The sequence below is a fragment of the Rhinatrema bivittatum genome, chromosome 1 (assembly GCF_901001135.1).
Source record: "Rhinatrema bivittatum chromosome 1, aRhiBiv1.1, whole genome shotgun sequence".
Taxonomy (NCBI): Eukaryota; Metazoa; Chordata; class Amphibia; order Gymnophiona; family Rhinatrematidae; genus Rhinatrema; species Rhinatrema bivittatum.
The window spans coordinates 270,274,869-270,299,609 of record NC_042615.1 but is presented as its reverse complement, the minus strand read 5'-3'; the positions used below and the strand labels follow the sequence as shown (position 1 = coordinate 270,299,609).

Genomic DNA, 24,741 nt, shown 5'->3' with positions numbered 1-24,741 from the left:
TCCACGTATCTATTAATCTTTGAGGCATACATTCTCCAAATTTCTCGAATAGCATGCCCAGGTACATATTAGCAATACTTTTAGCAGAAACATCAGTTTCACACAAAAAGTCTTCCATATTGTTAAGAGGATGCAGTGGATTCTGCAAATCCAGTTTGCTTTGTAGCGCCTCTCTTAACTGTAACTAATAAGCATGTAAGATGTCAGATAATTCATATTCTTCTTGGAGCACTGGAAAAGACTGGAAGCCAGTGTCATCCCATAACTGGGTGACAAAACCAAGACCTTTGTCCCTCCACTGTTGAAAAGCTGGGGAAAAGGTACAGCCAGAAATGCAAGAGTTTTTGAAAATGGGAGACTTGGGTGATAGATTCTTAGTTTGTCTGCCAAGAAATCTGGCAACCTGTCTCCATATTTGTAGCATATGGGTCAGCCAAGGGCTATCTTGGTAAATTATTCTACAAATAGGAGAAGTGGGGGGCAAGGATATCAATGAAGCCAGACTATTTCTCCAGCCTGCTCCCACTCCATCAGGCGCCAACTAAGGTTCCTATTATTGAACCAAATTTTGAGACAGCTCAGTCTGTCCACCAAGTAGTAGAATCTAAATTTGGATAAGGCCATGCCCCCCTGTCTTTTAGAGAGCCATAGGAAACTCGGATTAATCCTAGCTTGTTTATGATTCCATATAGATTTAGTAATCTGACTATGTAAATCTACAAATATTTTTGCTGGTATTATGCATGGGACGTGTTAAAATAGATACAATAATTTGGGTAAGACACTTATCTTAGCAAATTAATTCTCCTGGCCCAAGATATTGGTAAATCCCCCAGTCAGATAGATCATGTGTCACGAATGGGCTCCGGTCAGGAGTCGAGAACACCACTAACAGGGGTGTCTCCGGGTGGAGAGAGGCAGGGTTGCAGAAGAGTCCAGATGCTGGCTGGTGCAGGCAGGAATGAATGAACCCTATGGGCAAGTGGGAAGGTGGAATAGGCAAATGGAGTTTCACACTGACTGGGGATACCTAATATCAGATGCATGTAGGTAAGGGTGAACTTGAGTACTGGTACTGCATGGAGGTATGTGTGAATGTGAATGCAGGTACAGGTGTACAGGAAACTGGAACTGGGTGCTGGTAAGGATGAATTCAGGAAGCGTGCAGGTAAGAGTGATAATGGCTGGAGGTATAAGTGACTGAGATGAGAAAACAAGACTGACAGAGAAAGGTACAGACAAACCAGGACAGCACTGACAATGAACATGAAACACATAGGCCCGAAGGCAGCAGAGCGGGGCAGAGGGCCCGTAGGCCACACACACACGGTAGGCAGAGGGCCCGTAGGCCACACACACACTGTAGGCAGAGGGCCCGTAGGCCACACACACAGAGAAGGCAGAGGGCCCGTAGGCCACACACCCACAGAAGGCAGAGGCCCCGTAGGCCACACACACACACAAGGCAGAGGCCCCGTAGGCCACACACCCACAGAAGGCAGAGGCCCCGTAGGCCACACACCCACACAGAAGGCAGAGGCCCCGTAGGCCACACACACACACAGAAGGCAGAGGCCCCGTAGGCCACACACACACACAGAAGGCAGAGGCCCCGTAGGCCACACACACACACAGAAGGCAGAGGCCCCGTAGGCCACACACACACACAGAAGACAGAGGCCCCGTAGGCCACACACACACACAGAAGGCAGAGGGCCCGTAGGCCACACACACACAGAAAGCAGAGGGCCTTTAGGCCACACACACACAGAAAGCAGAGGGCCCTTAGGTCACACACACACAGAAGGCAGAGGCCCGTAGGCCACACACACACAGAAGGCAGAGGGCCCGTAGGCCACACACACACAGAGCAAGGCGAGTCAGGACAGAAGGCCCGTAGGCCAAACACAGCAAGCAAGGCAATACAGAACAGGACAGAAGGCCCGAAGGCCAAACACCGCAAGCAAGGCAATACAGAACAGGACAGAAGGCCCGAAGGCCAAGCACGGGAGGCTAGAGCAGGGAGCCCAGGCGAGCTCGATGCTGAAGCGCCGATGGTACTGCTAGACAGGGTTATAAAGACAAGACTGGTGTATAGAGTAGACAGAAAGGAAGGAGTGGGCCAGCCAGAAGGACATGCTCGTGGAGGACCTCTGGTGGTGAGGTGGCTACATAGCAGGCATAGCCGTAACATCATGTTTAATTTTATTGAGAATTACGCTATATTTCTTAGAATAAAGGTCCTTAAATTCCGTGGGAATGAAGATACCAAGGTATCTGAATTCAACACATATCAAATGGAAGCCATATAGGCAGACCCTAATTTTGAATTTAGGGCCAATAGGAAAAATTTCAGTTGTCATAACTAATTTTGTATCCACCAAGGGCACCGTATTGAATAAGAAGATCTAGAAGTGTGGGTCCAGACTTTGTAGGTGCTGAATGAAAGACCAGCATATCATTCACGTATAGAGATAACTTATGTTCCCATCTCTCCAGACAAAAACCCTTAACATCAAGGCATTTTCTAATAGCCACCACCAGAGATTCAATAGCAAGATTAAACAGTAGTGTCAACAGTGGGCAACCCTACCTGGTATCTCGGATGATGGAAAGAAAGGGTGAAAGAAGCTGTTAACAAGAATTCTCGCCCGAGGGCTTTCATACACATCAATTATCTAGGCGCTATCAGGTAACCCCACCTCCTCTAGGATTCCAAACAAAAAGGGCCATAAAAGCCTGTCAAAGGCCATTTCCACGTCAAGGGAAATAATCAGCTCAGCAACATCCCTTTGTTTTGACAAATGAAGGATGTTAAATAGTTGTCGAGTACTGGAGATCAGCTTGTTCCCCTTTATAAAGCTTGTTTGAACAAAATGTATTAACTCAGACATGACATTGTCTATATGCAACTGCAAAACTTTGGGCAAGATTTTTATGTCTGAGTTCAACAGGGAGATCAGCTTGTATGAACCACAGTCAAGGGCATCCCTACCCTTTTTGTGAATTAAGGATATGTTAGCATCAGCCATATCCTCAAGCTTAACCTCTTGGACCCCAGCAGCATTAAAAGTATTGAACAAAAAGGGCATGAGCTCCGGAAAGAACTTTTTATATAGGTCTATATGATAGCCATCAGGGCCAGGACATTTCCCTCTTGATAAGGCCCCAACTACCTTTTGTATCTCAAGGGGAAGGTAGGAGCTGACTATAGCATCTTGTGCCTGACAGAAATTGATGGTAAAATAAGAGGCATAAGAAATTCTTTAATATCATCTCTGCTCATAGCAGCTGTGTCTGTGTACAGCTCAGAGAAGTACTTCACAATTACATCTTCAATTTCGGAGGGGTCTGCAGTAACTGTGCCTGAGGGTTTCCTAATATTAATAATAGTTGATCTATTAGTGTGCTTTTTAACAGCCTTGGATATTTTTTCCACTGATTATTTTCTCCTATTTTTGTTTGTTGTAATAAACACTGATAAATTCCTGAGAAAAATAAAATAAAAACTGAAAACAAATGTCTCTAGTTATTGAAAAAATTGTTGAAGGACCAGTAAATAAAATGTTATTAAATGAAGCAAAAAAGTAACTGATCAGTATTTTATGCTGTTCCTAAAAAACTTGCAGAGCTCTAAAGAGGGAATAATTCAGAGATCTTTCTCTCCCTATAATGATCCTGTTTTAGGAATCGCTTTCAATCGTTGTTTATACAGGATCGAAGCGCTCTGTTAACCATTAATATTTAAGAATAAATAAAAAAATTTAACTTTCTTCCTCCCTATGCAGTTGGTAATGTCAGTTTCTAGCATCACTATTAAATTTTTGTGGTTCTTAAAACCCCAACTGCAGGTTTCAGTGGGCATTTGGATCCTTCAGAGACCTAAAAGATGAATAATTTTTTTTTTGTTTTTGTTTCTAAAATGCTGTCTTTTTAGGTATGTCACTGATTCACCAATACCACCAAGTGTCATTTAATTACTACAAATGATTTGGCCTTTGTGCTTGAAAAACTGGAATGTCCATATGAACCCCTGCAGAGAGCTGAGCTGTACCCTTACTTGAATAGGGTTTCCAATAAGGTGCTAACTTATTTAACACCCAATATTCCAATCAAACCTATGCTTTTGGCTCCAGAGATGACTCAGCGTGTTTTTTGGGGGGTGACCTATGAGTCAGGGTATGTTCAAGGTTTCTGTTTCTTTTCAGCTACTAATACTGCCAGTGTGGCAAAGTTATGTCCATCACTGATGGACATAACTATTGCTATATTTGTTTAGGCCTGGAACATGACCAAGACTCATGTAGAGACTGTAGTCGGATGTCCCCGAGGGCCCAGCACCAGCGCGCTGAAAAGATGGAGCATCTCCGAATGGGCTCTTACGCCAGGACCGGCGAAGAAAGGTAAAGCATCCATGAAGAGGGCCTCCTCCCTTGAACCAAGTGAAATGCGCTGCGCTGATTCAGGTACCGGGCCCGGGTTTGACAGACCCTTAGAACCTCTCAAAAAAGCCGGAGTGCCAGCAGAGGTACCTCAGCAGGACAAAAGAGTCGCTGGTGCGTCAGTTAGGTCACAGGGCTCTGTTCCCAGTTGACCCTGCTCCCCGGCGCCAAAGGACTCGATGCAGTCAAAGCATCAGAAAAAGCTGGCGCACGGCGCACCTTCGACGCACTCAACGCACGGCGCACCTTCGCACTCAACGCATGGCGCACCGTCGACGCACTTGACACCATCAATGCACTCGAAGCACATGGAGCGACCTGAGTGTACGGCGCATAAGAAACACTCGACGCTTACAACGCACCCCAAGTGTCTGACGCAAACCGCAACGCACGCTTCGAAGCCATCGATGCAACCAGGTAAGGAACAACAACTACTGTTCCACAAGAAGTCTCACAGAGACAAACACACACATAGAGCCTCATCTACGCACTCTGGACGCTCTACAACACTTAAACATCCATGTGACAGCCCAGATGTAGATATTGAGCTCCTTTCTGACCCGGATTCCCAGTCTTCAAAGGATGCATCAATCAGTGGAGGTTCTTTTTCAGATTTGTCTTCAGTATTTCGCAGCAAAAGGTTATCTCCTCAACTGCAAATACCCCTTCTGAAAAGTCACAGATCATCTCCAGTTATTCCACCTACACCTGAGCTCGGAAGAACGACTCCACAGGATATCTTGTTGGCTGCATTACCTACAAGACCATCCTCAATGCCGGGGCACTTACCCCCGCAACCAGGAACCCTGGCCTCCATGGCCATGATGAAAATTTCGTAAGCATTAAGTTAGTTTTTTGAATATCTTGAGCATGCGAAATCGGATCCACCGGTAGAGTCTCCTCACCACTCTCGACCTTCATCGCCTGCTCCTAGACCTCTGGCTCCAGCTGACCTTCCATCACCGGCTCTCCCACACAAACCGGATTCACAAATAACCTCATCCTCCCCAAATTCCTCCACGGGAATGCCCTCTGACCCGCCAGAAGGTTTACCAGAGCCGTATTCACTGCCAGAGGTCCTCTCATATGCAAAATTAATTGAGAAAGTGTGAAATCTTCTTCAAGTGGAGACAGGCAAAATTCCTGATCCCAGAGCTGAGATGCTGGGAATTCTTAAAATATTCGAGATACCACAAGAACGAACGGCCTTACCCCCTCATTCGGTCCTTGATGGGGTCCTGCACAAGATGTGGGAAACCCTTTTTTCCACCACTGCTGCATCTCGTAAGACAGATTTAAAATACAGAATGAGAAATTCTGCCATTTATGACTCCACTGAACTTCCCCAAAACTCCATCATAGTTGAGTCGGCATTAGCAAAAGCAAAGCGCTCCAAAATCCATGCAAACGCACCCCCGGGACGAGATAACAAATACATGGACGATTTTGGCCGAAGAGTGTACCATTCAGCAATGTTGTCTACAAAAATACATCATCATCAGTTTTACATGACACATTATCTATATGAGTGTTTTCAAAGACTGCACCCTATTTGTCTGGTTGAGGATAACACCCTCCCACAGGCCTTCCTAGATATCGAAGAAGGTCTCCGCCACTTACTTAGATCAGTCTGTGAGACTTTTGAATCTTCTGCAAGAGCTTCCTCAACGGCCATAGCAGCCAGGCGACTTGCTTGGCTAAAAGCAAGTGCGATTTGTGAGTCGTTCACAAAAAGTTGGCAGATATCCCATGCGTGGGTGATAACTTATTTGGTGACAAGTTCGGGAAACGGTGTCCCATCTAAAGGAGCAGAGCACGGCGATACTCTCTCTCACCACCCCCTCTGACATGCACACGGGCCCTTGAAGATTTTATCCATCCTATCGCAGGAGGTCCTACCAAAGAGCACCCTCTAGACCTTTTATACCTTACAGGTCTCAGCACTATGGTCAACCAAGACTTTCGTCACAATTCAATCAATCAAGGGGCAGGCCTTGTCAACAGTGACAACCTAAACAGGCAGCTGCACCTCCACAAAAGCAACCGCCTGCTTTTTGAGTACCAGAGAGCCACACCCACCAGCATTCATAGGAGGACATCTGCGCTACTTTTACAGCAACTAGGAGTCCATCACCACAGATCAATGGGTGCTCAACATAATCAAGGAAGGTTATCGCCTGAACTTCTTGACCCTCCCATCTCTCCCCCACATCCCTCCTCTTCGGAGTACATCTTCCCACTTATCATCCCTCAATTACGAATTTGCTGATTCAGAAATCTATTCAATCAATCCCTCTTCAACAACAAAATCAGGAATTCTATTTCCAATATTTCCTCATCCCAAAGAAGTTGGGGGGTCTCCTCCCCATTCTGGATTTACGAAACCTCAACAAACATATCCAGAAAGAGAAGTTCAAGATGACCTCTCTCAAGAACATCTTACCGCTGTTACAGCCCAACGATTGGCTATGCTCTATTGACCTGAAGATGCGTACTTTCATATACCCATGCATCCATCTTCGTGGCACTACCTTTGTTTTCAAGTTCAGAACATGCACTACCAATACAAAGTTCTACCGTTTGGCCTGTCCTCGGCCCCAGGAGTATTCATGAAATATTTAGCAGTGGTGGTGGCTCATCTCAGACAACTATCGATCCAAATATTCCCTTATCTAGACGACTGGTTGCTGGTAGCATCGGATCCAAATACGCTACAAGCACACATGGAGCGCACATCAACTGTCTCCAGACACTGTGGTTTCTCATCAATTACGAGAAATCACACCTACAACCTACGCAAACTCTGCAATTCATAGGAGCTCTCATCAGTACCATAGAGGAGAGAGCCTTCCTTCCTCGGGGCAGGATGCAGATGCTTTCAGGCCTAGCGCACAATTTATACAGCCAAAATCAAGCATCGGCATGCCAAGTTCTTCAGCTTTTGTGCCACATGGCAGCAGCCATCCATGTAGTTCCCCACATAAGACTGCACATGCACCACTTGCAATGGGGCCTCAAATCTCAATGGTCCCAGTTCCTACAGCCCCTCAACTCCAGAGTTCAACTCACCAAACCAATGAAAGCAGACATTCAAGGATGGCTCTATCCCAGCAACCTATCCTCAGGAACTCCCTTCAGGTTGCCCCCTCATCAGCTAATGCTCACAATGGACGTCTCCAGGTAAGGTTAGGGAGCCCACCTCGACGACCTCAAAACTCAGGGACTTTGGTCTCCACAAGAATCCACGTAACAAATCAATCTCCTAGAGTTACGCGCAATCTGGAGAGCGCTTCAGACCTTCTCTTCTCAAGTCCAAGGAAAACGACTCATGGTGTACACCAACAACCAAGTCGCCATGTTCTACATAAACAAAGGAGGGGGGATCTGGTTCATGGACTCTGTGTCGAGAAGCAATTCGAATACTCCAATGGGCGAATACAGCCCAGTTATCCCTCCAGGCCACTTACCTTCCAGGTCTGAACAACGTAACGACGGACCGGCTAAGCAGAGTTTTTCACCCACACAAATTGACTTTAAATCGGGAAGTGGCCCTCACCATTTTCCAAAAATGGGGCTTCCCAACAATTGACCTCTTTACCGCAGAAAGCAATCATCAAATGCGGATCTTTTGCTTCACCTACCCCAGCAAACTTCAATACGCCCTGGATACCTTCCTCATCCCATAGACGACAGGCTTACTGTATGCCTACCCTCCCATTCCGTTGATATCAAGGACAATTCAGAAATGCATTCAGGACATAGCGGACATGATCCTCATAGCTCCATCATGGCTGAGACAAACATGGTATGCATATCTCATGCGACTTTCCACATGCCCACCAATTCCGCTGGAGAACCATCTGCGACTGTTAACACAGGAAGGAGGCTCCCTCCTTTATCCAATGCATCAATCCCTCCATCTCATGTCATGGAGATTGAAAGGCAAATATTAAACCACCTGGGTCTACCTTCGCAGGTAGAAGATATCCTTATCGCATCAGGGAAGCCTTCAACCAGACATAACTATGCTGGCAAATGGCATCACTAGCAGACGTGGTGTAAGCCACGGAACCTAGATCCATTCTCCTCCACCACCATACAACTACTGGAGTATCTTCATATGCTTTACCAAGCGGGTTTGGCCACTACGTCAATTTGAGTACATATCAGCGCAATTGCAGTTTTTCATCACTCTCATAATGGCCTGTCCATCTCTAACCATCCTTTGATCTCCAGATTCATGAAGGGCATGCTTCGCCTCAGACCACCGATAACAAAGCCACCCGTACCATGGGTCCTGAACATTGTCTTGGAGCAGCTAATGCTGCCTCCCTTTGAACCCTTAGACACAAGTCACATTAAATACCTGACATGGAAAACAGTGTTCTTAGTGGCCATCACCTCAGCTAGGAGAGTAAGTGAGTTACAAGCCTTAGTTTACTACTCCCCTTATTTAGAATTCTACCATGACAAAGTTACCCTTCATCCTCATCCCACCTTCCTTCCCAAGGAGGTCTCTGCTTTTCATCTTAATCAAACCATCACTCTGCCCATTTTCATGCCAAAGCCTCATAACAATGATTGGAAAAGCTTCTCCACTCACTGGACTGTAAATGGGCTCTAGCTTACTATAAACAAAGGGCTCAAGCTCCCATAAGACCTTCTCAGCTCTTCCTTTCCTTTAATCCAAATGATCCTGGTCAACCCGTCTCTAAGAGAAAAATCGCCAGTTGGTTATCACAATGCATTCTGTTTTGTTACAACAAACGATCAATCAAACTTCATAAGAAGCCTCAGGTGCACCAAATACACGCCACTGCAGCATTAGTTGCCCACTTGAACAAGGTTCCATTACTGGATATCTGCAAAGCGGCAACTTGGTCATCCATCCATACCTTCACGTCACACTATTGTCTATAGCAGCAAGCGACCTCTGATGCAGCACTGGGCACAGCAGTCTTGTCGACTCTTCAAAACCATTGAGACTGTCTACTACCATATGGGTTGCTATCCTGATCGTCAAAGACATACCAAATGGACACAATCTGGGAGCTTGGGACTCCCAGACAGCATGGCTAATTCAGCTCTGCTATCGATGGGAAAAAGCAAGTTTGCTTACTGTAAACGGTTTTTCTGTAGATAGCAGGATGAATTAGCCATGCGATCCCTCCCTCCTCCCTCCTCCCTAGACAGTCCCACAAAGATCACTTAGTTATTACCTCTTGCTTGGCTACAAAGAAACTGAGGAGAAGAAGGGAAATGCGCGGGAAGACCACCGCGCAGCTGCACAGAGTCAAAGCTCTGTCACTCACTGAGGAAACTCCGCCTACTTTGGGTCGCGAGCGCTCCTAGACAGCATGGGTAATTCATCCTGCTATCTATGGAAACACCATTTATGGTAAGTAAACTTTCTGAAACAGATTTTATCACTTTACAGCATCCCTTGGTTACAATTTTTTAAATCAGCCTAGAAATTAAAAAAGGGGTGGAGGAGTGCTTTTAATTTTTAAATCATGTTTGCAATTAATTCCTGTTAGGCAAGAGTCGGGCCCAAGTTTTGAGGTCTTTGTGCCTGATATATCGTCCTCTGGAATCCACTTTTTCAGATTTACTGTCTGTTCTGACCTTATCGTATCAGTTTATCTTAAAACCAAAAACTTAGTAATTATTAGGGACTTTAATATACACACAGGGAATACTCAGTGCTGCATGGAAGAATTGTACAATACCTTTTCTGCTCTTGGTCTGACTCAGGTAATTGATCAATCCACCCATTATGCAGATTAGATAAGCTCTGGGTTCCCACATCCTAGTCCACTCAGGGACACATTTCTGATATTTATATTCATAGTGTCCCGTGGTCTGATCATAAATTGATCAATTTCTCATGCTGGCTTTCTCAGGCCAATTGTGTTTTTTTTTTATAACAACCAATATAAATTCTGTTGTGGATCAGTTGATTTACTGGAATTCTCCTCAAGTGGACTAGAGTTGAAAATTTGGTTATATATACTGATTCCAAAGCAGCTGTATCATTTTGTGATACTTTAGGTGAAGTTATAGACTCTGTAGCTGTTGCAACCGTCCCTTTCCGATGGCTTCACTCCGCCTACCTCTCTTTGTTTGCTCTTCCTCATGCTGCGGATGGACGCCTGGCTGCCGCGGTATCTGCCTGCCATCCTCTCCGGCGTCCCCGGACCGGCTTGGGCGCTGCCTCCCGCCATGCTCCGCTTGTACCATAGGGCGCACGCGCCGCACAACCCTTCTTATTTCCTACTTAACGTGAACCTCCGGGGCGTCCCCCTGTGATGTCGTCATGATGCCCGGATATTTAAAGCCTACAATGTTTGCTAGCCTTTGAATTAGCAAGGGGGTAATCCTACGGGAATCCTACGGATGGGATTTGCTCTCCGTACCCAGCAACTCTGCCTCTCCAATCTCTTTTGGACTCTCTAACGCTAACGGGGTACCCGCTCCTCGGGGGCCTCACTTGCTTTCCAGGTTGCTATCAGGAAACCGGTACTCGCTCCTCGAGGGCCCATGTTCCCTGACTCACTGCCTATTCCTACCTTCTCTTCTGCCTGGAAGGATTCGCTAATCTTCAACATCAGTGAGTACTACCATCTTCACCTCAGAGCTGTTCCCTGGAACCAGGCAGTCACTCCTCGAGGGCCTGCCTCCGTTCTAGCCCCAGTGCCATCTCCGTGGAACTGCTGCGTGAGTACATCATCTGCAAGCCTCCCAGCTCTCAGGGTTCAGATACTCGCTCCTCGAGGGTCTGCTCTCCCTACTCTGGGGATCTCCATACTGGGGTCTTGTATATTCTCCACTGTACTCATTCTCTCAATTCTTTCCACTACAGTACTGCTACTGGAGGAGTCGCTGTTCCAGCGCCTGAGGGATACCAGCCCTGCTGGGCTATTTCAGCTGCTCACTACTGCCACCTCTGGTGGCTTCCTTACACAATCTAATAAAAGATCAAACTCTGTGTTTGTGTGTCCTGAGCTAAGCCTGACCTGTGGCTACTCACAGGACTTCCCCCCGTGGGTGTGGTCAACTGCCACAGTGTCCAAGTGTCCACCCAAACCTCACGGTTTACAACAGTAGCTCCCCAGAAATTAATGAAGGCTGTTAGAGTTCATCCTAAAGTTCCCTGGTTCTTTCAAGGTCTTGTTTAAAAAAACCAATGCTTTCATCAAGTAGAACAGGATTGGCACAAATATAAAACTTCAACACGTAAGCGAATTATCAACAATTACACTTCATATGCAGACTAGCATTCGAGGCCAGAAGGAAACATTATTATACCTTTCAACTACAGACCTCTTTAAATTGTCCTAGGGAACTATTTTACATCATGAAGAAATTAATGGCTTCATCTAGACTTATTAAAATTGCAGAAATTGACAGTAAACAGTTCGCAGATTATTGTCTACAGAAAACTCTTGATACCGATTTAAACTTAAAAGCCCAGATTTTTAAAGGCCCTGCATGTGTAAATTTTAGGGGTTACGAGTGTGGTAGGGCCCTCACGTGCTGCATACATTTTCTTCCACTATAAAGTCCTAAGGACTGAAGTGGAGGAGGTGTTCTGTGTGGTGTGAACAGAAGGCCCTAGATCCTTTCTCATGCCCCCCCAACAAAAACTGCTTGATTACCATCTACACCTGTCAGAAGCTGGCTTGAAGACCAATTTCAATTAGGGTTCATCTGAGTGCAATTGACACGTACCACCGTAGTGTAGAGGGTATGCCTATCTTTGTACAGCTGATAGTTGTATGCTTCATATGGGGCCTGCTTCAACTGAAGCATCCCCAATGGCTTCCAGCTGTGTCTGGGACTTCAACGTGGTGTTAGCTCAGCTGATGGAAGCTCCTTTTGAGCCACTGCACTCCTGTGACCTGAAGTACCTGACCTGGAAGTTCATATATTTGGTGGTGGTCACTTCAGCATGCAGAGTCAGCAAGCTCCAGACCTTAGTGACTTATTCACCTTATACTAAGTTTTTCTATGATAGGGTGGCCTTATGTATGCATCCTAATTTCCTGACTAAAGTGGTGACGGACTTCCATCATAGCAGTCCATCGTCCTACCAGCATTCTTTCCCAGGCCCCATTTGCACCAAGGCGAACAAACCCTGCACTGAGAGCCTTAGCCTTCTATCTGGAGCAGACAGAAACCCATAGACAGTCCACCCAACTTTTTATTTCTTTTGATAGAAATAGGTTGGATATTGCCATTGCCAAACAGACACTATTGAATTGGCTAGCAGATTGCATCTTCTGTTATGCCCAGGTGGGACTGTATCTTAGGGCCATGTCAAGGCCCATTCTGTCTGAGCCTTGGTGGCCCACTTGCGAGCAGTACCCATGAAGGTGATCTGCAAGGCTGCGACGTGGAGTTCTCTCCACACATTCATATCTCACTATTGCTTGGATAGGGATGGCCGACACGATGGAAGGTTTGGCCAGTCACTCCTTCAGAATCTGTTTGAGGTGTAGAGCCAACTCTATCCTGCCTAGGGCTGATTGTTAGGTTCAGGATGTCTCCCCCTCTGTTACTAAGTACCATTGTGTTGTGCCCATTGTCATCTTATTTGGGTGTCTATTGGTTCCCTTTTATCCTAGGGAAAAACTTGTAGCAAGGGATTCACTCATGTGTGAGGACTACTATCCTGCTTGTCCTTAGAGAAAGTAGAGTTGCTTTCGTCTAACAGGTGTTCTCCAAGGACAGCAGGATGTTAGTCCTCACGAAACCCATCTGCCACCCCATGGTATTGGGTTTCTCCCATTTTTTGGTTTATGTCTACTTTTGTGTTTTAAGACTGAAGAGGGACCCCATGAGGATGCATGGTATTGGGCATGCTGGGCATGCTCAATGTGTCCAAGCCAAAGTTCTACAAACATTGACATATGTTTTCTGTGTCGGGGCTCCATCTGATGATGTCACCCATGTGTGAGGACTAACATCCTGCTGTCCTCGGAGAACACCTGTTACAGGTAAGCAACTCTGCTTTCCCTCCCACCCATTCCTAAGCAGATTCTTTGATTTATAGAATTTTATCCCATTTAAGAGAAAAAGAGAATTTTCACACCAAAAATCAATCAGAGATTTATCTAAGTGACCCAGTCCTTATCAATAGATTAATTGTCCCCTTGCAAGCGTTTGCAAAATTTACATTAAATACACCACATAAATTTAAAGAACTTTAGTTTACACAGCCCTATTTCCTTAGCAACCTAAATTAACTAAGAACACAATAATTAAGATGCAGATAGCTGTCCAGCAGTGAGATGGAGACTTTTCAGTCTTTTGCACCGAGTGCCACATGTTCTGTCTTAGGAGTTGCCACCCAGGAAAGAGACCTAGGTGTCATAGTGGATAATACATTGAAATCGTCGGCTCAGTGTGCTGTGGCAATCCAAAAAAGCAAACAATTATTAAGAAGGGAATGGCATATAAAACAGAGGATTTCATAATGCTTCTGTATCACTCCATGGTGAGACCGCATCTTGAATACCGTGTGCAGTTCTGGTCACCACATCTCAAAAAAGATATAGGTGCACTGGAGAAAGTGCAGAGAAGGGCGACCAAAATAAGGGGCATGGAACAGCTGCCCTATGAAGAAAGGTTGAAGAAGTTATGTCTGTTCAGTTTGGAGAAGACGACTGAGGGGGGATATGATAGAGGTCTACAAAATCATTAAAGGGCATGAACAAGTTAATGTAAACTGGTTATTTATTCTCTCAGATAATAGAGGAATCAGGGGGCACTCCATGAAGTTAGCAAGTAGCTCATTTAAAACAAATCAAAATTCTTTTTCACTCAGCATGTAGTTAAGCTCTGCAATTCATTGCCAGAGGATGTGGTTACAGAAGTTAGTGTAACTGGGTTTAAAAAAGATTTGGATAAGTTCCTAGTGGAAAAATCCATAAACTGCTATTATGGTAATTAATAAGCAACAGTAGCTTGTGATTTATCTAATATTTGAGTACTTGCCAGGTAATTGTGACCTGGCTTGGCCACTGTTGGAAACAGGATACTGGACTGGATGGACCCTTGGTCTGACCCAGTATGGCACATCTTATGTTCTTATGTTCTTATGGCTGTTTTAAATAAAAGGTTAAAAATCACCAGAAAGAGGACTGCAATTTTATATTTGAGTTCCTTCAGGACTCTGGGCTGAATACCATCTGGTGTCAGTGATTTGTTATTTCTGTCAGTCTGATTTATTACATCCTTCAATTTCACAGTGATTTAATTTAGTCGCTTAGCATCATCATCATCGAAAAATGTTTCTAGTCTAGCTATGACCCCAAAATCTTCCTCATTAAACATAGAAGCAAAGAATTAATTTAGTTTTTCTGCTGTTTCCTTGTTCTCCTTTTAACTCCTCAATCTTCTAGCAGCCCAACTGACTCCCTCTCAGCTGTTTTGCTTCAAATGTACTTGAAAAATTTTTCATTACTTTTTTACCTCTATGGGAAATTTCTTTTTAAATTCTCCTTTAGCCTGCTTAATTATCTTTTTACATCTAACTTGCCAATGCTTATGTTAACTTAGTAATATAGTAATGATTGTAGGGATCCACAGTATTTATCCCATGCCCTTTTGAATTCATTTACTGTTTTTGTCCTCACAACCTCTTCCGGAAGGGGATTCCAGGCATCCACCACCCTCTCCATGAAGAAATATTTCATCTCTCCTGCACCTCCTCTCTTCCAAGGTATTCATATTTACTAGATCCTTCAGCCTCTCCTCAGAAATCTTTTGATACAGACCCCACACCATTTTCACCACCCTTTTCTGGACCACCTAAATTCCTACTTTCCTCATTTGGGTCTGCTTTCCATTTTTGAAAGATGCTGTTTTGGCTTTAATTGCCTCTTTCATCTCACTATTAAACCACATTGGCAGTCATTTACTTTTCATTTAACATTTTTTAATACATGGGATACATTTATATGTGCCTTAAGAAAGGTAACTTTAAACAGTGCCCATGCCTCCTGCAAGTTTTTAACCTATGCATATTCTCCATTTCCTGGAGTGGTTAAAATTTTTCCAAAAGAGAAGAGACCAGAGGATCATGATCCTGTATTGGATGAGACAGATTTAATTTCTGCTCCTGTAGAAGTTGGCCATCAGGAAACCATTCAGGTTAGGAATCCCCCCACCAGGAACAAGGGAATATTGCATCATCCCAATATCAGGTCTCTAGCTCTCATAGCCTGGATGTTGAGAGGATAATGCTGAAGTATTTTAATCTCTTTGTGGATGTGTCTCAAATTCTTCTGGCCTCTAGGAAAGATTCCATAAAGAAATCATATGGTTTTAAATGGAGAAGTTTTTCTTCTGGTGTGAGAGAAAGGACTTAGGCCCTTTCTCCTGCACCATTCAAAAGCTGCTTGAACACCTTCTATATCTTTCAGAATCTGATCTAAAGATTAACTCCAGTAGGGTTCATCTTGGCGGAGCTGGTTCTTATTTATTTATTTAATTAATTTTTTAAAATATTGCCTATATAGAAATCCATTCTGGGCTGTATAAAACTTAACATATCACCACCATGTAGAAGGTAAACTCATCTTTGTACAGCCTTTAGTTGTTAGATTCATGTGGGATTTGCTTCAGCTGAATCCTCCCATAAAGCCTCCCAATGTATCTTGGGACCTCAATGTGACACTTACTCTGTTGATGAAAGCTCCTCTTGAGCCATTAGATGACTGTGAAGATTGTATTTTTTGGTGGTGGTCACTTCAGCGCAAGGAATCGGTGAGCTAGTAATTTATTGCAAGGTTCCGATAGGCATTTCTTCCCACCAGCTTGTGTGGACTTCAGGGACTAGCAAATAATATGTTGGAGTCAATGCAGTGAGATGAACTCTGGAAGCATAACTCCACTGTAGGGGCCAGAGAAAGAGCCTACTAGACTCTTCTGACCACTAGTACCAGAGGGCTCAACTCAAGGAGAAGGTAGCCATCGCAAGCAGAAGACACCCTGCCACTGTTCCAGGTGGAACTTATCTGACTTGCCTTATATAAGAACATAAGATATGCCATAATAGGTCACCAAGGGTCCATCAAGCCCTGTATCCTGTGTCCAACAGTGGCTAAACAAGTCACAAGTACCTGGCAACTACCCAAAGATTAAATGAATAGATCTCAAGCTGCTAATCCTTATTGATTAGCAGTAGTTTAGGGACTTCTGCTCTAGGAACTTATCCAAAGATTTTTTAAACCCAGCTACGGTAACTGCCGTAACTACATCCTCTGGTAATGAATTCCAGAGCTTAATTATGTGTTGAGTGAAAAAGAATTTTCTCCGATTTGTTTTAAATGAGCTACTTGCTAACTTCATGGAGTGCCCCTCGTCATTGCATTATCCAAAAGAGTAAATAACCGATTCTCATTTACCCGTTCAAGTCCTTGCAAGTGTACTGGCTACTGTGTCCTCAGGATCAAACGTCTGGCAGATTTCGTCATCAGACTTATTTGCCTTATGCTAAGATTTTCAATAGTAGCATAGTTCTACACATACACATACATCCTAAGTTTCTGCCTAGCAGGGTAATTCATCAAAATGTGTTAGGCCGTTATCGCAGGCTTTAGGGCCCTAACACCCACGATAACGCCACAATGCATGTGTTATTTATCACGTCGCGCGATGCAAATGCAAATTTTGAAAATTATTCAAAGTGGAGGAGTTTGGGCGAGATCTATGAAAAAGAAGGGCATTAACACAGTGTGCAATAGCATAATGCACGTTATTGCATGGTTTTAATGCCGGAAATAACTACTCCTTTTTTCCTGGTGTTAAGCTGTATGATGTGCCTGAAACGGAATTCACGATATTTATCACAAATTCTATTTCGGGGAGACGGAGGAAGGGAGAGAGAGCGAGCCTCTGCCGTGGCACACATAATTGTCATCTATATATACCACTACAGAAGGGCAAGCTAGTAACTTAGAGTCCATCAAGCTAGGGCTAGAGAACATTGTAGAAATCTCATCTTTGTGTGACTTTCCTCACTCAAAATCACATCAAATCTTCACTGATGTCTACTGTGCTGTTTGTATATCTCACTGTCATGTAAAACTGGCCCCAAAACCCTATACCACCAGCAAAACCTTAACTTGAGTTACTAGTTGCCCTCCTATAGTAGTATAAATAGTTGACTACTGTGAGAGCCTTATAAAGAGTCTCTCTCTCTCTCCCTCCTTCGTCTATGGCAGTATACTTTGTTGTGGGTTATGTATCAACACATATTATTTGATATACAAATTGTGTTGTGATGGTTCCCAGATTACCTTTATATATGCGGTAGTTTTTTTATGAGTAGGACTACTGTTCTCTAATGTTGCATTTTCTTTGGTGTTTTACATCACATATTGATGCGCTGTCATTTGAATTGGTGAAAGTCTTATTTTATGTTAGGTGGTTTAAAATGTAACAAGCTTTTGGTGTGCACATACTTTTCGACATATCGATGTGGCGCCATTTGAACCAGTGACAGCCTCATTTTACATCGGGCAGTTTAAAAAGAGTAAGTTGTTTGCATGCATGGCAGTTTTTGATATGGAACAAACACCCTCAATCTACCCGTGATGATGGAACAGCACAATGAAAACAATTAAGTATTGTTGTACCATGTTATGTTGGTACAATATTCATTTAAGTTGCTTAATACTGAAGTTAAAATGTAGATTTTTTTTGCATTGTAGGTTTATAAATTGAGAAGTGCCATTTTGTCTGTGGTATGGAAGTTTCATATAATGTTTCATAAGGCATTAGGTAGACACTTTTGAATTGTGAAATAGTTTGGGGACTATAAATTAAGGTGAATAATTAAATAGCTACATATTTTTTTATTTATGTTTTTAGACACACAGAATCTGATACACTGTATAGTAGCATCTGATATAATGAAGGATTGAGAAAGCACTTGGTCTAACAAAGGAGTGAAAGAAGGCCCTCAGTATAATGAAACTGTGAGAAGTAGAGCACATTTCAGCAGTATCTAAAGATTAACAACTAATACAACTGATAAAGGAATTTTTTGATGGAGGACAAGTAAAATGAGTTCCCCCTGAAAAAGCCTAACAGGCACAACAGTCAGGCCCAGTGTTGGGGTTATATCATCATCTTTCCTAAGTGTTATATCTTGTGGCTCCCAATTTGTATTGTTAGCCATTTCCATCAAATTTGAATTTCGATAGCTATTTTAATTGCAGATGTGAGTGAATGGTGTGCATGAGTGTGAGTGTATAATAGTGATGACATAAATGCTACAATTGTTTTTATGAACAGCATGATTATGTAAGGTTAATTTGAAATATAAGCACAGCATAGGCCTTTATGGGATTTTATGTTTTATATATCAGTTTTTTATATGTTTAATAATAAAATGTAATATGTCGTTAAATTGAGTTCTGTTTATATAAATTAAGGAATTCCTTTCTGTATATACATACATACACCCACCGGCGCCGGAGCCCCACCGGGGGAAGGTCAGGTCAGTGTTCGGCCTCCCCACCCGGGGGACCCCGACGCCAGCCGCGATCGCCGAGGCCCAATCCGGCGAACGCAAGAAAAACTCCAAAACAGAAAAAAAGAAAAAAAGGGAAACGCGATAAGGCCCGCCCCCAACTCAGACCGGCAACCAACCGGAGAGAGCCCGGCAGGGATTTAAAACCTCACTGCTAGGCGCCGCTTCCTCCTTCTCCACGCGGCGACCAAAGACCTGCGCGACCGGCGCCGGAGCCCCACCGGGGGAAGGTCAGGTCAGTGTTCGGCCTCCCCACCCGGGGGACCCCGACGCCAGCCGCGATCGCCGAGGCCCAATCCGGCGAACGCAAGAAAAACTCCAAAACAGAAAAAAAGAAAAAAAGGGAAACGCGATAAGGCCCGCCCCCAACTCAGACCGGCAACCAACCGGAGAGAGCCCGGCAGGGATTTAAAACCTCACTGCTAGGCGCCGCACGCCGAAGGAGCGCGACAAAGGGGCCTGCCCCTTTGTTTCGCCCCTTCGTTTCGATCCTCGTTTCCCCGAGCAGCCTCACAACATTACCGCACCAGAACTCTTCCAGCATCCATCTTGCTCACGTTCTTCCAGCTCTCACCTAGCAAGTACCAGCCTGCACCCAGCCAGCGCCATCTCAGCAAGTTGTCAGCATACGAAAGTGACTACAGCTGGAAGACCCATACCCACGAAAGTGACTACAGCCTATGACTACAGCCTAAACAATACAATAATAACAGACAGTAAAAGTGCTGAAGCTCTACGAAGTTTTCTGCCTGCATTAATGCCAATATAAAACTCATTATATCCACCGCAGTATCCAGTCCAGCCACTCCAGCATCCACTCCAGCCTCCAGCATCCAGCATCCAATCCAGCCACTCCAGCATCCACTCCAGCCGCTCCAGCATCCAGTCTAGCCACTCCAGCATCCAGCATCCAATCCAGCCACTCCAGCATCCAGCATCCACTCCAGCCTCCAGCATCCAATCCAGCCACTCCAGCTTCCACTCCAGCAAACTAAGAAGAATGTCCCCATCCTTTCCAATCCCAATCCTCCCACACTGTCCTCCTTCCAAAGGATATTCAACTCGACAAGCCCATTACCATAACCTTAAATCCCTCTCTCCAATCGTGATCTCTCCCATTACCCAACTGCTAGGCCTCACACTATTTACGTTAACACTATTCAATGCACAATCCCTAACTAAGAAATCAGTAATACTAAACGACTATCTCATCGATGTGAAACCGGACATATGCGCAATTACTGAGACATGGCTCAAACCTTCAGACACTGCAATAATTAACCAATTACCCACGGAGACATACAACTTCTTCTCAATCCCACGTCATGGAAAAAAAAAAGGAGGAGGAATCCTCCTAGCTACAAAAAAGGACCACAGATTCACTCAACACTCCTCCAATACCGACTCGAAACTCGAATTTGGCTTCTTCTCGTCAGACAAACTCCAAATTTTACTTCTCTACGCTCCTCTAGGTTTACTGGAAACAGACGCATCTCCCCTGGTTGAACTAACTACTTCCCTTATCAATCTAGATGCCCCAGCGATAATATTAGGTGACTTCAACCTGCACGTCGACAACTCCACATTATCACCCAACTGCGAAGCCTTATTCACAGCATACTCCGCTTTAGGTTTCACTCAACTAGTTAACAAACCCACACACAAAGCCGGACACACGTTAGACCTTATCTTCGTCAATACAGCAATCAAACCGGTCCAGCACCCCTCCTGCATGAAGGTACCATGGTCAGATCACTCCCTCATAACTTCCTCATTCTCAATAAAAGATACCAGTCCATCTCGCATACCCTCACATTGCTTCACTTACAGGAAAACATGCACCACAGAAGATCTTAGCAATCACTTATTATCACATCTCACCCAAGTAGACTTTACCAATCCGAACTCAGCGCTTCGATCTTGGAACAACATCACGGAATCAATAGCCAACAAGCTATGCCCCCTTACTACAAAAAAACCTCACCCCAACTCGTCCAAAAGACAACCATGGTTTACCCTAGAGCTAAGAAAGCTTAAACTATTGCTAAGACAAAATAAGGCTAAATGGCGTAAAAACCCATGTACCATCACTCTATCTACCTATAAATCGACTCTTCTCCAATACAAATCGAATACATTAAGATCCAAGAGGAACTACTACGCATCCAAGATCCACCACCTAATCTTCGACGCTAAAGCCCTCTTTAGCTACGTCTCTAACCTCACTCAAATAAACCCATCAGAAATCGCCCTCAACCAAGCAAAATCTAAAGCGGAAGAACTAGCGCTATTTTTCAATAACAAAATCAGCAAACTTCTAACTCAGCTGCCCCCCAACACCGCATCTACTTCAACACCTCCTCAGACCACCTTCAAAAATACCCGCTTAGAAGAACTGGAACTCACTTCTTCCATTGAGATCCAAGGTATTCTACGGAAAATGAAACCATCTTCTCACCCTTCGGACCACATCCCCTCGAAATTACTTCTATCAATTCCTGACTCCATCTCCAAATCCCTGTCAGACATCATAAATTGCTCTATAACACAAGGATCTTACCCAGATGACCTAAAATTGGCCTCTCTCAAACCATTACTCAAGAAACCTAATCTAGATCCTAATGACCCAAACAACTACCGACCAATCGCCAACCTCCCCTTCATAGCTAAGATTATGGAGAAATTGGTGAACACCCAACTCTCAAACTACATTGAAGAAAACAACCTCCTATTCCCATCACAATACGGTTTCCGCAAAACACTAAGCACGGAGTCCCTCCTCATTTCCTTAACAGATCACCTCATCCTGGGCCTCGATAAAGGTCAAGCCTTCTTACTGATCCTACTGGACCTTTCTTCAGCCTTTGACACCGTCAATCATTCCTTACTCATTAACCAGTTAGCCTCCATAGGTATCTCAGGCACAGCACTATCTTGGTTCATATCATTTCTCAGCAATAGAGGATACAAGGTCAAGATACAGAACAAAGAATCCTCTCAACATCCGTCGTCAGTAGGAGTCCCACAGGGGTCCTCCCTGTCTCCTACTTTATTTAACATTTACCTTATACCGTTATGCCAACTTCTCACCGACCTCAACCTCAAACACTTCCTTTACACGGACGATATACAGGTCCTGATACCCATCAAGGATTCCGTCGCTAAAACTCTGGCTTACTGGGACACATGCCTTCAAAAAATTAAACTCCTCCTCACCAGCCTAAACCTGGTATTAAATTCCGGCAAAACTGAACTCCTGCTCATCGCCTCAGAAAATAGCACCATCACCTCTGCACAACAAGCCACGCCAACAATCACACAAGTGAGAGACCTAGGAGTCCTAATTGATAATCGCCTGAATTTCAAAGCCACCATTAACAAAACCACCAAAGTCTGTTTCTACCAACTACAAGTCCTGAAAAGAATTAGACCTCTTTTCCATGCCCAAGATTTCAGAACTATTCTACAAGCAATCATCTTTTCAAAATTAGACTATTGTAACACCATCCTACTCGGCCTTCCCGCTTCATACACCAAACCGCTTCAGATGGTGCAAAATGCAGCTGCACGAATTCTGACAAATACCAGGAGAAGGGACCACATAACCCCCATTCTAAAGAGCCTCCATTGGCTACCTATACACTTTAGAATAATATACAAGGCCATTCTTACCACATACAAAATCATTCACCAACTGGCTCCCATTGACATACAGATCCCTCTCCGACTACACAATTCGTCAAGACCGACAAGAGATGCATACAAAGGATCGCTACAGGTACCACCGTCCAAATCTACCAGACACTGCACACTAAGAGACCGGGCTTTCTCTACAGCCATTCCACCGTTATGGAACTCCATCCCCTCAAATCTCAGAACAGAACCATGCATCTCAACCTTCAAAAAAAGACTAAAGACCTGGATATTCATACAAGCTTTCCCAGACACCAACATGGTCAACTAATCTCCAACTACACCTTGATTAACCATATCTTGATTAACCATATCTTCTATCGTTTACCTGTGTGAATTAATCCTGTCCTTTCTCTTCCTTCTCAGCCAAGTTCTTATCACCCTGTTATATGTAACTGCCTTTTCAGCACCATTGTTATAGTTATGTTTACTATGCACCCCTGTTTTATGTGAACCAGCATGATGTGACTGCTGTCTCGAATGCCGGTATATAAAAATTTGAAATAAATAAATAAATACATATATACATATATAAATATATATATATAATAAGATTGATAATGTCTTCTGTGACTTAGATTTAGGAAATCTTCAAATGTTTCATTATACGCTCTTCCAATTTGCTGTTACTCAGCTTCCTGCACACCCTCTGCTCAAGCTTTGAATACTGACTTTTTTCTTTTAATTTGCTAGTATTTTTGAATTCTGAATAGGTATTTGCCATGGCCTCCTTTCTGGCTTCAAATTGGACTTGAGCTTTATATCAATAAATATCCTCCTGTCTTCAAAGTGTGAGCCAATATTGGATTAGATCTATAGATTCAACTATATTAGGAATCTGAGATCCCTGAAAAGCAATGTAATGATTTCTACCTATCATGTATGAATACATGGACCAACAAGGGATCCTTCATTCCTAATTGACCCATGTGTGAAAACATGACAGCCTTGCTGCCTAGTATTATAATTTAAAATTAGAAAGGTTGATATCTATCCTTGAACCTCCTTGGAGACATTTTAATATGGGTCACTTTATAGTCCTAAATAAAAAATGACACATGACTGTGTAATTTGATGAATCTTACTGGGATCATTCAGTAATTACATTTTTAAATGTTTTGTTGCATGTGAATTTTCAGACATTTCTAGTATCTTGACAAGCAATGAATATATGATATATGTATTTTAGATCTTTTATGTTAATGACAAAGAACAATTGTTTTATTTTCTTTAATTTATAGAGTCATCTTAAAGAAGCAATACAATTGCTGGAGGATTTTAAACATGGGATGTTACCTCCAGGAGTCAATGACAAAGAGGTAAGAAATCACGTGCGATCTTCCATCATGGCATAAGAATTAAAATGAAATATCAGTTGCAACCTTTGATCTAGTTCCTACTAATATCTCTGAAAATTGTGGTTAGATTGAGGTTTTCCATTGTAGTTTAACATGGTTAAGTTCTGAAAGTACAAGTTGCCCTCGTGATTACCTGAAATAGCTACTTAAGGAGAACCAACATAGGAAGTTGGATTTAGAAGTGGTCACTTTTCACAAAATGTTTAGATTCTAAAATGATCTATCTTGGAGATATTAGCATGTTAATAATTTTGCAGAGATGAGCCAGTGTATTCTTTCTTAAAATTTCCAGCTTGCCAAGTTAATTTGTTTGGGCTGAGATGGTGATGACTTTTTTTTTTTTTAACCAAGTGTGTTCTGATATTTTGGGATTTTTCTATAGGGTATATTTTCAATAGCCCATATGGATGCAAAGTATGTAGGGTTTTTTTGTACATGTGGAACTTGTACCTAATTGTTTACAAAGTTTGCATCCATGTATTCTACATCTGCTATTTCTGTGGGTGATGGAATGGGGCCAAACATCACACATATATTTGAAAATCCAAATGTATGCATGTTGTTTACATCAGCAACCTAAACACATCCGCAGAAAGGCCTTTTTAATGTGGATAAATGAATGTGCACTGTGAAAGCTGCTGTGAAGGGGACAGATTTCAATGAGAACAATCTAGCCAAAGTAAATTTTCCATCGATAAGCAGG

The 24,741-nt window shown here is 43.5% G+C and overlaps 1 protein-coding gene across 1 annotated transcript in view; it reads left to right on the top strand.

Annotated features, from left to right (window-relative positions):
* SFXN5 (sideroflexin 5) overlaps nt 1–24,741 on the top strand; it is a 932,409-nt gene that overhangs the window by 100,627 nt on the left and 807,041 nt on the right. Inside the window, exon 3 of the mRNA XM_029594581.1 lies at nt 23,922–23,999. Within this exon, the coding sequence (XP_029450441.1) occupies nt 23,922–23,999 (78 nt within the window). The remainder of the gene's footprint in view (nt 1–23,921; nt 24,000–24,741) is intronic.